At 36.1% G+C, this 15,763-nt stretch overlaps 1 protein-coding gene across 1 annotated transcript in view; it reads left to right on the top strand.

Moving 5' to 3' along the window:
* LOC139117943 (sialate O-acetylesterase-like) overlaps positions 1-15,763 on the top strand; it is a 74,976-nt gene that overhangs the window by 7,393 nt on the left and 51,820 nt on the right. The window contains exon 2 of the mRNA XM_070681185.1: positions 8,980-9,138. Within this exon, the coding sequence (XP_070537286.1) occupies positions 8,980-9,138 (159 nt within the window). The remainder of the gene's footprint in view (positions 1-8,979; positions 9,139-15,763) is intronic.

The raw sequence follows: 15,763 nt of genomic DNA, 5'->3' as shown, positions 1-15,763 counted from the left end.
CCCGCGGACGAAGTCCGGCGGGGACTTATAGATTGGGTCCGTCCGTCATCAACAGTTTCTCAGACACTGCTGAACCAATTTTGTTCAAACTTGGCACAAAGGCATAGCACTATGACCTGCAGATGCACATCAATTTATTTTGCGATACGATCCAATATGGGCGCGAGGTGGCCATTTTGTTGCGATTTTTAGCTCCCATAGCCATATGTATATATGGCAATGGAAGCTATTCTTATAGGCTAGGGAAATGTCTGTATGTCTGTATGTCTGTATGTCTGTATGTCTGTATGTCTGTCCGTCAACATCAAAAACTCCAAACCGCTGCACATTTCATCTTGATATTTGGTGTGTACATGGATGATGGGCTGTAGATGAGATTTTGTTCAAATGAAGTTGTCATTGCCAAAAATATGCAAATTAAGTGAAAAAATGTAAAAACAGTCAAAATTGAAAATCTCAATAACCACTGAGCAGATTACATGAAAAATTAGCATGTAAGTACTTTGGGCTGACCTGAAATAATTGTGCTTTTTTTGATTTTTTGATATTGTTGAAAATATACAAATTAGTGCCAAAAAAGGCGTTTTTGGTAAAAAATCTCCTTCTTCATAACCGCTGGTCAGACAGCTTTGATATTTGGTATACAGGTCCCTATGGACAGTCCCTATGGATAACCCAACTTGGATTTGTTCAAATTGTGATGAAATATGCAAATCTGTATTTTTAAGGAATTTTTTTGTCATTTTTGGTCAAAAATTTATTTCATCAAAACCGCTTGTCTGACAGCTTTGATATTTGGTATACAGGTCCCTAGGGATAACCCAATTTGGATTTGTTCAAATTGTGATGAAATATGCAAATCTGTATTTTTAAGGAATTTTTTTGTCATTTTTGGTCAAAAATTTATTTCATCAAAACCGCTCGTCTGACAGCTTTGATATTTGGTATACAGGTTCCTACAGATAAACTAAATATGATATATAGAATATATGATGAAATCTGCAATTTTGTATTTTTGTGCAATTTTTGACATTTTTGGTCCAAAAATGTTTTTCTCAAAAACTACTTGTCTGATGCCTTTGATATTTGGTATACAGGTTCCTGGGGGTTCTCCAAGTGTGATATAGTGAAATTTGATGAAATCTTCAATTTTTGTATTTTTGGGTCAATTTTTGCCGTTTTTGGTCAAAATATTTGTTTCTCAAAAGTTACTCATGTGATAGCTTTGATATTTGGTATACATTTTTATACATAATTATGATGAAATCATCAATTTTGTATTTTTGCAGCTAATTTTGCCATTTTAGGTCAGACCATCCTGAAATGAGCTATCAAAGATCTCAACCATCTTCATCAATACATATGTCACAAAAAGTTGCTCTCTACATAACACAGCAGAGCTCTGTCGACTATTGGGTCGCTTGTTTTTTTTCAAAACCGCTGGTCAGACAGCTTTAATATTTGGTTAACAGGTCCCTAGGATGACCTTAGTGAGATGATTTCATACAGTCAGGAAATACTTATAATTTTGTATCCATGTCTATAGTAGCTTCAGGGACATTGGCCCTATGTTTAAGATAATGTTGTGATTCAGTAAGCATTTGAAATGGTAAACTGTATTTGGTGTTGAAATGCGGTAAAAAATAATGAGAAAACATAGCTGAGGTGATTTCAGCAGGTTTGGTTTCCAACAAATATATTCAAAGTTTTTTTCAATGTTAAAGAGTGATGGAGGGGGGGGGGGGGGGGGGGGGGGTCCTGGCAGATTTTGAAAAAAATCCAAACAAATGTCAATAAAAAAATCAGCCACAGAAGGTTTGTCAAAAAGAAAAGGTGAGATAGTGGGAAAAAAGAATGTACAGTGTATCGGATAAAAAAGATGTTCCTCATCAATCTTCCAGACAACCCCCTTTTATCAAATGGTACACCCCTGATGTATTTTTGTGTGCCATTAAACATGCAGTGTATTTTAGTTTAAGATGTCAATCAAGTTAGGTAAGGATTTGAAAGGAATAGTCAAGTTCACCACAGTTTAACTTTATCTCTTGTGTCATCATCCTAGTGTAATTGGTTAAGTTTGTAAGTTGTTCCAGATGTGGATGCGCCAGCTGTTCTGGAAGAAAACAATGTTTACTTTTCCCTGTAGGGTTTCAGAGTTAATGATTGCATGTTGAATCTCTCCATGTATCTGGTGTATGGGCGAAATATAAACATTTGTTGCATGTTTTGTATTTCAGTCTATGTCAAATATTGTAAATGAAAAATCAAGAACAGTTTGCTGTGTGCTTGTAAAAGATAACATGTATGTCAATACATATTAAAACTGCCTTGCAGTTTGATTGTCTTAAAAATTATCACAGAATTAGAAAACGAAAAGAAACTATCAAATTGCTGTAACATATTCACTCTCAGTGTCTGTAGGCCTATACTTAACTATTTTATCATTACATTCAGCTTTTTGTTATATCTTTATCACTCTCCATGGGCCAAGGCACACTTGGGGTCAATGTCATCACTCTGTGCCAGTCTGTGAATGTCAGTCTGTCTGTATTTAGGCCCATGTTTCATACAATTGGTGGTTTGTTTTGATAACTTTATTTGGTATATAGGGATAACCTAGCAATACAATTTTTTGACAAAATGTGACATGACTTCGGTGACCTTTGACCTCAAATATACATATTTGTCCATAACTCAGTAACCACAGGTGCTACACCCTTCATGTATGGTATGATGGGACACCTTATGATGCCACATATTGTACCTCATTAATTATGTGCATATCTAATTTTGAGCAAGCCAATAGAGCCAGAGGTCTGATTTTTGATATATAGGATAACTATAGGAGAGGATTTTTTTTGACAAAATGTAATGTGACCTCGGTGACCTTTGACCTCAAATATACATATTTGTCCATAACTCAGTAACCACAAGTGCTACACCTTCATATCTGGTATGATTGGACACCTTATGATGCCACATATTGTAGCTCATTAATTATGCACATATCTCATTCTGAGCAAGCCAATAGAGCTGGATGTCTGATTTTTGGTATAAAGGGATAACTATAGGAGAGAATTTTTTTGACTAAATGTCATGTGACCTTGATGACCTTTTACCTAAAATATATGTTTATGTCAATAAATAAGTAACCACAAGTGCTATGTCTTTTGTATTTAGTAGGATGGGAGACCTTATGACAACACACGCTTTACCTCATTAATTTTGCACACATCTAATTCTGGGCAAGTGAATAGAGCTAGAGGTCTGATTTTTTGGCATATAGGGATTAATTAGCAATATAATTTTTTTTTCAAAATGTCATGTAACCTCAATGACCTTTGCCTTGATTATACATATATATGCATATCTCAATAACCACAAGTTCTATACCCTCCAATTTTGATAGGATATTAGACCTTAAGATGTCACATCTTGTACCTCATTTATTATGCGCATATGTATTTCTTGGCTGTCCAATACTGCTAGAGGTCTGATCTTTTTTCCCGATTTAGAACCATAACTTAGACATGCCTCATGTGTTTCAATTGGAACAACGACATAGACCTATGTGCCCATAGATCTCAACATATACACTCCAGTGATACTTCTTAATGACCACATTTCCCTGCCCCATCAAGACTAATACTCCTATTACAAGTGGGGACTGTCATTGTCAATGACTTGTTTAGTTAATGGTTGTATCACAGTATTTTTATGTTCTGAATAAATACATTAAACATATTTCACTGTCTCCAGTACATTACATTTAAGTATTTTCACTTCATGCACTTTATCCCTTTCACACATGTTCAAATATCTGACCAGAGAACAAACACTAAATAGTCCAGGATGGGAGCTACAGTGTCATTGACGCTATTTTTCATGTCTTTGGACCATAACTCAGACATCCTTGAACAGATTCTGTTCAAACTTAGCACAAAGGCATAACACTATGGCTTTCATATCCATGTCAAATTATTTTGCAATACGATCCAATATGGGCGTGAGGCGGCCATTTTGTTTGCAATTTTTCATGTCTTTGGACCATAACTCAGACATCCTTGAACCGATTCTGTTCAAATTTGGCACAAAAGCAAAACATTATGCCCTTCATATGAACATCAATTTATTTTGTGATATGATCCAATATGGCCGACAGGCGGCCATTTTTGCGATTTTTTTATGTCTTTGAACCATAACTCAAACATCCTTGAACCGATTCTGTTCAAATTTGGCACAAAAGCAAAACATTATGCCCTACATATGAACCAATATGGCTGCAGAACTGCCATTTTGTTGGCATTTTGCATATCTTTGAAGCGTAATTCAAATGTTAATACACCCATTTTGTCTAAACTTGGCACAAAGATTAGGCACTATGGCGTACATGTACATGACAGTTTACTTCATGACATGTTCCAATATGGCTGCCAGATTGTCTTTTTTTCCAATATCGCTGCCAGATGGTTATTTTTGGATTTTTTCATGTCTTTGAGGCTTAATCATATGCAAATATTCCTTAACCAATGTTGTTGAGACTTGGTACAAAGATAAAGTACTATGGCATACATATGGGTGTCTACTAATTTTGTGCTATGATCCATATGGTCAATAGACAGCCATTTGATTTCAATTTTGGTGTGATTTTTTATGTCTTTGAAACATAAACATAGGTCACTGTCCCTCGATCGACTGATTTTGTTCAAACGTGATACGAAGATAAAATACTATGGCTGCATTGTTGTGCACATTAATTTGTTTCATTATATGATCTGAAATGGCTGATAACAACAGCATACCCGATCCCATACCATTTCTAAAATTCCACAAAACCATGTGTATATGATACTATAGTTTGTGCTGTCATGACATTAGAGACAGTGAGGGCATCGGTATGTGTGATGTATCAAAAGTTCCTTCAGTGTCATTACCGGCAGAGATGAGTCATTTATTGAACGTTCCTCAGATTACTTTATTATGCAAGTCACAGGCCTGATGCACCCGTTGCATCAATGTCATTCCACAGCGACCTAGACCACAGCTACCTAGACACCAATGATTATAACAAAATGGACAAGCGGGGACTGTGTCATCAACGATGACTTGTTGAACCATAACTCAGCTATCCCTGAACCGATTTTGTTCAATGTTGGTACACAGATAAAGTACTATAGCATATATATGCATGTGAATTTATTTCAAGATACGATCCAATATTAGGTTAGGTCTACATCACATTTGTACTTCGTTATTTGCTCTTTCTATCAAGGACTTGAGAAGGTTGCATGCCTATGCATTGGGATTGTCTTTGACAGATCTGAACAAACAACCGTACAGACTGGTCTGCATTATTGCTGATATTGCACTATACAGACTTATGCAAGCCTGTTCGTGCTGAACATGTGAATGATGAACATTGTAATTTCATACATCTTCCATTTACAAACAAAGGAATTGATGCCATTAATATCAGCAATATACCGGTACTTCACAACAAAAAAGTTACATCAACTATACCTGTATACCGGTACTTTAAGAACCAGTCTGTACCTATTTTGTCATATCGGTACACCAAGGCAATCTCCAATAAAATATTCAATTACAATAAGGCATTGCGGCACTTAAAAATTGATGAATTCCTTCAAACACCAGCATCCTGTGACTGCTCTACATCTCCTTTCAAATATACTCCGGTTGGCCACGTCATCACTGGTGACCTGAATTTGGTTGAACATCACCACCTTCGTAAGATATTATCTTGTGGACCCAAGTTCAGAGAACCTCGCAGGATCAACTGGAACCATAATTTTAAGATCATTATGGACTCTGTTGAGGAATATGCCAGGAAATGGGCTAAAAGGGAGGATGTAGAGCTAGACACACTGTCAGAATGGGTCAAATCTGTGAGGAAAATAGTCCGTGGCCATATTGGCCGACTTAAATCACATATTTGCAGAAGACCCAATTCTGTATTTAAAGATCCGGATGCTGTTAAGTGTTTGAATGATATCCATGACAAATATGTTGTCGTTCCTGCTGATAAAGCTGCCAATAACATTGTACATTTGTCTGTAAGAAATATTATTTTGAATGTCTTATAGCTGAACTTGGTGTAACTAAGACCTCCACCAACTCCACTTACAGACAATCAATGTTCAACAAAACTGAAATTTTGGCAAACCATAAGTCATTCATGGATAATTTTAATATTACAACAAAGGATGACCACAATAAGTTGCCTAGCTTATAATGGATACCAAAACTCCACAAAACACCATACAAAGCTAGGTTTATTGCAGGGTCTTCAAAATGTTCAACAACAGAGTTATCGAAAATACTGACTTCTGTTCTCTCACCTTTAAACAGGGACTTCAGGCATACTGTGATGTTGTCTTTTCTTCAGGCATACTCTGATGTTGTCTTTTCTTGAAGTGGTATAAATCAAATGTGGATATTAAAAAATTCGAAGAAACTCTTGGATAATTTGAAATCAAGATCTGTTTCAAAAATAACATCTATTAAAACTTTCCATTTTTCCACATTGTATACCACAATACCACATGATAAATTGAAAGAACGCTTGAAAAACATCATAACCAAGCATTTTTCTACAAAAACGGTTCACGCCGTTACAAATATGTGGTATTAGGGTATAATTCTACATATTTTGTAATAATAAAATGCTAATTTAAAAGTTTTTTATACCGAGAAAGACATTATCAGTATGTTTGATTTCCTCATCGACAACATATTTGTTGAATTTGGAGGACACATTTTCCAACAGTATATAGGAATTCCAATGGGCACTAACTGTGCTCCCTTGCTTGTTGACTTATTTCTGTACTCTCACAAGGCAGAATTTATCCAGAACTTAATAAAACAGCTAGAACTTTCAACTTTACATTTAGATACATAGACGATGTTATTTTAAATTCAGTGACTATCTCACTATGATTTATCCTCCAGAATTGGAGATTAAAGAAACTACTGAAACAGCCTCTTCTGCTTCATATCTGGATATTTTCCTTGAATTTGACTCTAATGGTCACCTTTCTATTAGGCTATATGACAAGAGAGATGATTTCAACTTTAGTATTATCAATTTCCCACATACCTCATCAGTAATATTCCACTAACACCAGCTTATGGGGTATACATTTCTCAGCTTATTCGATAAGCAAAACCATGCAGTTCATATGGTGATTTTGTAGAGAGACTAATAGAATCTCACACCAAAGGACCTGGGATCAGATTTATCACACGAGTTGGGGATATTTTGTCTCACACGAGCCGCAGGCGAGTGTGGGACAAAATATCCCCAACGAGTGTGAGAAATCTGATCCCCCCTAGGTCCTTGGTGTGTGAGATTCTTTTTCTCACATGACCACAATATGCGTTAAATTCACATTGGACATGTACAACATTGTCCAAAATCATGACAAGTCTGTCGTCTGCCACTGTACTTTGACCTGCTTACTTTGTAGTTCTGGTCTGTGTGTTACTCGTCGTGCCATTGGATAACATTTTGCGCGTGGAACAAAACAGACTGTTTATCATCCAATCAGAGCTCGTGTAATATTTACTGCAGAGTGTGGGACGGTTTCTGAGAGTGTGGGATCGATTTTTCCCACACTGTCGATCCCGCACTCCCAGCGGCCAGGAATGTGAGAAATAGCCATCTCTCTTACAATCTGTTAAATCAAGGTTACTGGTACACCAGAGAAAGACTAACTTGTCTCTACATTCAAACGCTATTTTGGCAGGTATCGCAAGCTGGTAGATAAATACAGCATCTCTCTTCAACAAATGATCACTGATGGCATCGGTGACATTAGTTAGTGACCACTACCTAACTGACATACAGATTGATATATGGCGGGTGCCACATGTGGGGCAGGCTGCGCTTACTATTTTCGAAACAGCTGACATCACTTCTTGGTCTTCTGGCCAGAGGTCCATATATCGTTCTTTCATGAATTTGACTTTGTTGTGTGTACCAGCGCTTTACTGTTTGTTCTGTGCTGTTTTGTGTCTATGATTATAGTATATTACGAATTTTGACCTATTCAGTAGTGTTATGGATTACGGATAGGTATGATTACGATTATTTTTTCAGGCCTTATTTACTTTTGTCATTCTTGTTTTTCTGGTTTAAATATTTCTTGAATGGACCAATTCAAACCAAATATGAGTACACTGCCTTTGATGGTATTTTTTCATGTTTTTGAACCGTAACTCAACTATCCCTGAACAGATTTCATTCAAACTTGGCACACAGTCATTGTATTGTAGTGTGCATGTGCATCACAATTAATGGTGCGAGTGGGGAATGTGTCATCAGCAATGACTTTTTCAAAGTAATTATGACTAGGTGGGAAAATTAAATTTGTGTGAAAGTGAAAGATATTATAGAACTGGATCATCGGTTTAAAATAGGCTCTCTCTTTGTAATAGCTGTAATTTTGTTCTCCAGTGCTTTGTGGGTGATTCCAAAGTCATTGTTATAAGTGTAGTGTTATGTGTCAAGTACATATGAATTTCAAATTCATAAATTGATTCACTGGTTCAGTGGGCAAGGTTGTACCATATTTATCAATGGACAACTGTCCACTGTCTATTGGCTTAAATAGAGCAAGTGCTGGGTGATATAGCTGTGATGAATGGGAAAATTGTTACGCCTGGTGTGAAAATGCATATTTTACAATTTTTTTCTAAAGAAATGGTTACTGTAAAATATTTTGAAATTCTTAAGAGTGAATAAGAAATATAATTTTGTAATTTCCATATATACAGTAAAAAATTCTTATTTAGTTATTGATATTAACAGTATGAAATGGTAAATATTTCAAGTGTCGCAATGCAGTACTTTATAGAAATCCATGATCCACAATCTGAGAGTTGATGTAAATTAAAATTGATCCAATTGATCCAAAGTTAAAGCTTGAATTGCATTTTGATTTCATGTTGTTAACAAAGGTGCACCTGGACCCACTTTCCGATTAGCAAGTTACTATGGAGACCACATGGTTTTGCAAATGGAACCACTACAGTCTAGTATATGGGGTTATGGTGAACAAGATGCACAGATTACGCTGACTCTTAAAGAGAAAGTCTACACGACTAAAACATTCCAAGGTGAGTCTTTGGAATTGTTCTTTCAACAGAAAGTTCTCTCAAGGTTATTTATGAACATATTGAATAAAACTAGAAATACCAGAGGTATTAGAAATTCATCACATTTTTAAAGGGCATTTTATAATAATTAGGCTGATAAGACGTACTTCATCAATTTGAGCTGATATTGCTTAAAAAGGTATGAATTCTTTATCAGCATCGTGTTAATTAATATCAAATTTTCATATAGTGTGATACATCCTGAAATACTACATCAAATTTGATGAGACATGGTAAAGATGTTGATCTTCCAGTACATTAGTGTAATGACGTGCAAAGACATGTGGCAGTATCACATTAGTTAAACTGCGAAGGCTGCTGTATGCATTAGAAATATAGGCCAATCTATTTGTTTTGTCATATATTTTGACAGCATTCGCCGAGTATCGAACCACAAGCCACTACGTTTTCATGCTACGGGCCATGCTACGGGCAGTCATTTTGCACTGTCATGTGATCTCCACACACGCACTTTAGTGAAAAAGAATTGAGGAAAATGAATTTCTCTGGTGCACATGGTGTGGAATTTGCCTGACAAGGCAAAAATTTCAAACATGTTGAATATTTTGCTCAAAGCCTCGTGAGGACAAAAACTCATGAAATATCTACCGTACATGAGGGTAAACTAGCTGAGCAAATAGCCTTGAATTTTGAATGAAATTTTTCTCATCTAATATCTCTCCTGTGCAGCAGGCATTAATCTTTACAGTCAACACACATACATGATACAATACAAAAAGGCATCTAGACATAAAATGCTACAATGTATCAATGTCTACCTCCGTATCATTCCATTTGCAGTTATTTTCAGTATAGTAGGGGTGTCTGATGGAAATGACAGCAGTCAGGAAGCCAGAAGCCTCAATACTTGTGTATTTTAAGTGGCTTTACAATTCATCAACCACTGTCGATGAAATGTTATTTCAAACGAACTAAATGGCCTGGAAAAATAAAGAGATTGAATACGAATCTTAATGTGCCAATGAAACACAATGAGTTATTGCTTGCTATAAAAGAATTAAAAAATCATAAAGCGCCAGCAGAAGACTCAGTTATAAATGAAATGATTAAAGTCAGTAATAGTCTTTGTATAAGTAGTATTCTTAAGTTATTTAATCACATTTTACTAAGCGGCAATTTTCCAGCAGTTTGGAAATCCACTTTATTAGTTCCACTTCACAAATCAGGGATAAGTGTGATCCGAATAATTATAGAGCAATTGCTCTTTCAAGTTGTTTCTCAAAACTTTTTACATCAGTGATGAATAGGAGGCTTATTAAGTATCTTGAGGATAATAATCTTTTTCTCAGTTCCAGTTTGGTTTTCGAAAAACAGACGTACATCAGACTGTGTTTTTCTGTTAAAGACTGCTATTGATAAGATGTTCTCCATGAAAAGATTGAAAAATTCATCAAACAATCTTTATGTGGCATTTGTAGACTTTAGAAAAGCATTTTATTGTGTTTGGAGAAAGGGCCTCTTTTTAAAAATGCAGAGGTTGGGTATATCTGGTAGCTTTTACAATATTGTTAAGTCTATGTTTGATGATACTTAGTACAAAATGAAACTGTCCAGTGGTATTTCAGATGGGTTTATTTCCTCATGTGGTGTGAAACAAAGTTGCAATATGTCACCAACATTATTTAATATTTTCCTTAATGATCTTCCACATAAGTTTGTTGGTTTTTCTGATTCTCCCATCGAAATTGGAGATCAGAAGTTAAATTGTATATTATATGCAGATGATTTGATACTTATGTCAAAATCAGCTGATGGTCTACAGAATTGTTTAGATAAGTTGCATGCTTACAGTAAAATTTGGGGCCTTTCAATCAATATCAATAAGACAAAACGATGATATTTAATAGAGGTAACGGTTTCATAAAGAACAGGCGATTTTTTATTGAGAAAAGTGTGATTGAAGCAGTGAATCAGTACACAGATGTTGTTGTTGTTTTTACACCTAATGGAAAGTTCAAACAAAATGAAATTAATCTTAAAAATAAGGCTATGAAAGCTTTATTCAGCATTAAAAAGTCTATATTGTGTGAAAAAATGCTGAATCCAAAGCTGTGTTTAAAACTTTTTGATTGTTTGATTGTCCCAATTCTTTCATATTGTTCTGAAATAGGGGACGGAAATTACAAGTGTTGATAACTGCCTTGAAAGTCTTTGTATATCATATCTCAGGTTTATTGTAGGAGTAAGTAAACGCACCCCTTTTGAGGGTATTAGATCTGAGCTAGGTAGATTCCCTTGTAAAATTAAGCTCAATATGTCTGTGATAAGATATTGGTGTAGATTAAATAATTTACCAGGAGACCATATTTTGAAATATGCACTTAAAATGTACAAATCAATTCTCCATGGGCAAAATTTGTTAATCACGTTTTGGGAAGTTACAATCACAGTCGTGTTTTCAGTGCATTTAGAGTAAATTCATATTCTCAGTTATGTAAGAAGTTAAAACATGAGTACGAAAATCAATACTTAGAAACTTGGAAGAGAACCCTTTTCAATGATTCAAGGAAAAATGGAAGTGGTAACAAATTGCGCATTTATAGAATCTTCTAGACCAAGTTTGGTTTTGAAAATATTTAAGAGATATTTCAGATTTCGGGTTACATAGAAGTTTGACAAAATATAGACAGTGATCATAATTTGCATGTTGAAATTGGTAGGAAATGTAAACCTCATTTACCTTTAAATGAAAGAATTTGCTTGAGATGTGATAGTTAAATAATAACACATGAGAGCTTGGGCAATATCACGATTTATTGCCTGCCCAAGGGATGGTGGTCATGATCGAAATACTGATGATGCCCTCGCCTACGGCTCGGGCATCATCAGTATTTCGATCATGACCACCAGCCCAAGGGCAGGCAAAAAATCGTGATATTGCCCAAGCTCTCATGTGTTATTATTTTTATTACACCGAACAAGCAAACATGCAAAGAAACAAAAACACAAAGACTTCTTCGAGTACAGTTCGCCTTCTGAGTCCAGACCTCAGCGTAAAATGTCGGTGCCGAGTCTAGGGTTGCCGCTAAGTTTGCCGATCTCCTCGGTGGCATATCCAAATTTGTTGCTTGCATAGTCGCTGAACACAGAAATTGCATTCCTTGTTGTCATTTTCGTTCGTTAAATTGCTGTTTACTTGCATCAAAATATCGTCTAACCAGTGTTCGCGGTGACTTTTTTCTCCTCGCGTTACGGCATACGCAGTAGTCTGCTAAAATTGGGTAATGGCTGGATTTGAGTGCGTAATTTCACTTCCGCACTCGATTGATGAAAAAACCGACAGCAAAATACAATGTGCCGTTGAATAAACCTACACTACATATTCGGATTGTACGATGTAACATTATTTTAATGAAAACAGTTTAACGAACAACTTGAACAATGTTGAAACGTAACAGCGAAGGGTATACATGCAACCATCACAACACATCGGGCAACCCAAAAGTTAGAGTTATGGCAGCTTATCCAGACGGTTTCTGGACGTTTCGGCACCAAGTCGTTTCGGCCCAAGACGTTTCGGCCTTCCAATTTCAGGCCCCAAGTCCGAGTCGTTTCGGCACCGCAACCCAAGATGTTTCGACACCGCTGAAGGCTACCTGTGGGAACTAGTGCTGGAGCTTTATGTTACAAATCAAAGTACTAAAAGTATAGTGTCAACTAACATTCACGTACATGCTTAATCTTTGTGAGAACATGGGAAGAGACCGTAAGAAAAAACTTCATATCATTTTCAAATCTGTGACACAAGTTTATCGATATCAATAGCCGCCGACACGGAAAAAGTTTGAAAGCGGTGAGGAAACAGCACAACAAAATTCACACAAAATGCACATAAAGTACTGGTCAGAACGCAAAGGTCACGCTTACGAATATGACGGATCAGTCAATTACTAAATAGTTTGAAAAAAAAATCGAAACACAGATGCCGAAACGTCTTGGGTTGCGGTGCCGAAGTGACTTGGGACCGGAAATTGAGAGGCCGAAACGACTTGGGCTGAAACGACTTGGTGCCTGAACGACCAGTTACCATCCAGACACTTCTGCAGTGTTCAAAATTTATCGGGATTCCGACGAGCTCTACCAATGAACCTTTTTTCACGGACTCGTAGAGGAAAGTTGAAAGAAATTAAAACAGATTTGTCTTCTTCGACGCCATGCTGCATGTGTGCTTGATCAAAATTTGGGAACAGCGAGACGCGATCAAAATTTGGGAACAGCGAGACGCGATGATCGTGCACGGTTGGCATATATATGATTTGTCGCAACATTTCTGTCAATCACTCACTTTCAGAAACTATCGCTCGCCTGAAAATTAGCAACGTAATTCATAGGCACAGCTGACATGATAACGTGCCTAACGTGATAACGTGTGGACTACGATGCCGATTTTTCAGACAACGCCCAGAGAGTTCGAAACTTTCCACACAAAATGAGTGATTCACAGAAATGTGTTGCAACAAATTTCGTCTGGTTGTCACCTAAGCTCAGTCGTGGGGAGTGCTTTCGGTGTTATCCTTTGCGTATAGAAAACGCATAACGATGAAAAAAATGCGTAGAGAGTCAGTTTCAATGCGTAAATACGCACGATTTTTGCGTAAACGCGAACTCTGGTCTAACTATGCCGGTGACAGCTCTGCATGACGTTTCGCAGCCATAAGTTGCCAACTGCAAAGTACAACAAGCGAACGACAATGGATGCGCAGTAAGTAAAATGACGTCATCCATGTAATATCAAATGCAAGAGGGCAAGTTCGCAGAGGGCATCATCACATTCGCAGAGGGCATCATCACGTTCTTTTACATGTCACGTGAGTCGTGTTTAACCAATGGCAGTGCACGCTGAATGAGTGAGGTGTAATAATAATGTAATAGATGATGAGTTTCACTTTTTAGCTCCGCTGTCAGCGACGCGGAGCTTATCAAATAGGTTGATTTTCCGTCGTCGTCCGTCATCCGTCGTCGTCGTCGTCCGTCAACAATTGCCTTCTCCTCTGAAACCGCAAGTCCAATTGCTTTGAAATTTTATATGCAGCTCACTTGGGGTGACCTCACTTAAGTTTGTTCAAATCGTGGTGAAATTTGCATATTTGTATTTTTGGGGCATTTTTTGGTGTTTTTGGTAAAAAAATCTTCTTCTCTGGAACCGCTTGTCCGATTGCTTTGAAATTTGATATGCAGTTTACTTAGGGTGACTTCAGTCAGATTTGTCCAAATCGTGGTGAAATTTGCATATTTGTATTTTTAAGGCAATTTTTGTCATTTTTGGTAAAAAAATCTTTAAAAATCTTCTTCTTCAAAACTACCAGTCAGATAGCTTTGATATTTGGTACATATGTCCCTAGGGATGATCTATTTCAGATTTGTTCAAATTGTGCAGAAATGTGCAAATTTGCATTTTTAAGGCAATTTTTGCCATTTTTGGTCAAAAAATGTATTTCTCTAAAAGTACTGGTCTGATAGTTTTGAAATTTGGTATACAGGTTTCTATAGAGGAACTAAGTAATATATATGGAATTTCTGATGAAATCTGTATTTTTGTATTTTTGGGGCAATTTTTGCCATTTTTGGTCAAAAAATGTGTATTTCCAAAAGTACTCATCTGATAGCTTTGAAACTTGGTATACAGGTTCCTACAGATAAACTAAATGATATTTATTGAAATTATGATGAAATCTGCAATTTTGTATTTTTTGGGGCAATTTTTGCCACTTTTGGTCAAAAAATGTGTATTTCCAAAACTAGTCATCTGATAGCTTTGCAATTTGGTATACAGGTTCCTACAGATCACCCTAATGATATTTATGGAAATTATGATGAAATCTGCAATTTTGTAATTTTGAGGCAATTTTTTTCATTTTTTGCGATTTTTGGTCAAAAAATGTGTTTCTCATAAAGTACTGGTCTGATAGCTTTGCAATTTGGTATACAGGTTTCTACAGATGAGCTAAGTAATATATATGGAATTTCTGATGAAATCTGTAATTTTGTATTTTTGGGGCAATTTTTGCCATATTTGGTCAAAAAATGTGTATTTCCAAAACTACTCATCTGATAGCTTTGAAATTTGGTATGCAGGTTTCTATAGATGAACTAAATAATATTTATTGAAATTATGATGAAATCTGCAATTTTGAATTTTTGGGTCAATTTTTTCCATTTTTGGTTAAAAAATGTGTTTCTCAAAATATACTGTTTTCGTGTCTTGTAAGCCCTTGGGGCTGGGTGAGGCAACCAAGCTGTTTAAGACCACACATGACACTTTAATAAATTGATATAACATAGCATAACATAACTGCTCTAACAGCTTTGAAATTTGGTATACAGGTTTCTATAGATGAACTAAATTTGATCTTTTGAAATTATGATGAAATCTGCAAATTTTATTTTTGGGGGCAATTGTTGCCATTCTTGGTCAGAAAATTTTATTCTCCAAAAAATTACTCATGAGATAGCTTTGGTTGACATGTTCTTAGGGATGATCCCATGTGATATATTCAAAGTATGATGAAATCTTCGATTGTGTATTTTTGCAGCTATTTTAGCTACTTTTTTCTGGCCACTGCAT

The sequence above is a fragment of the Ptychodera flava genome, chromosome 18 (assembly GCF_041260155.1).
Source record: "Ptychodera flava strain L36383 chromosome 18, AS_Pfla_20210202, whole genome shotgun sequence".
NCBI classification, from domain to species: domain Eukaryota; kingdom Metazoa; phylum Hemichordata; class Enteropneusta; family Ptychoderidae; genus Ptychodera; species Ptychodera flava.
The sequence above is the reverse complement of the archived record's forward strand: the minus strand, read 5'-3'. Positions and strand labels throughout refer to the sequence as shown.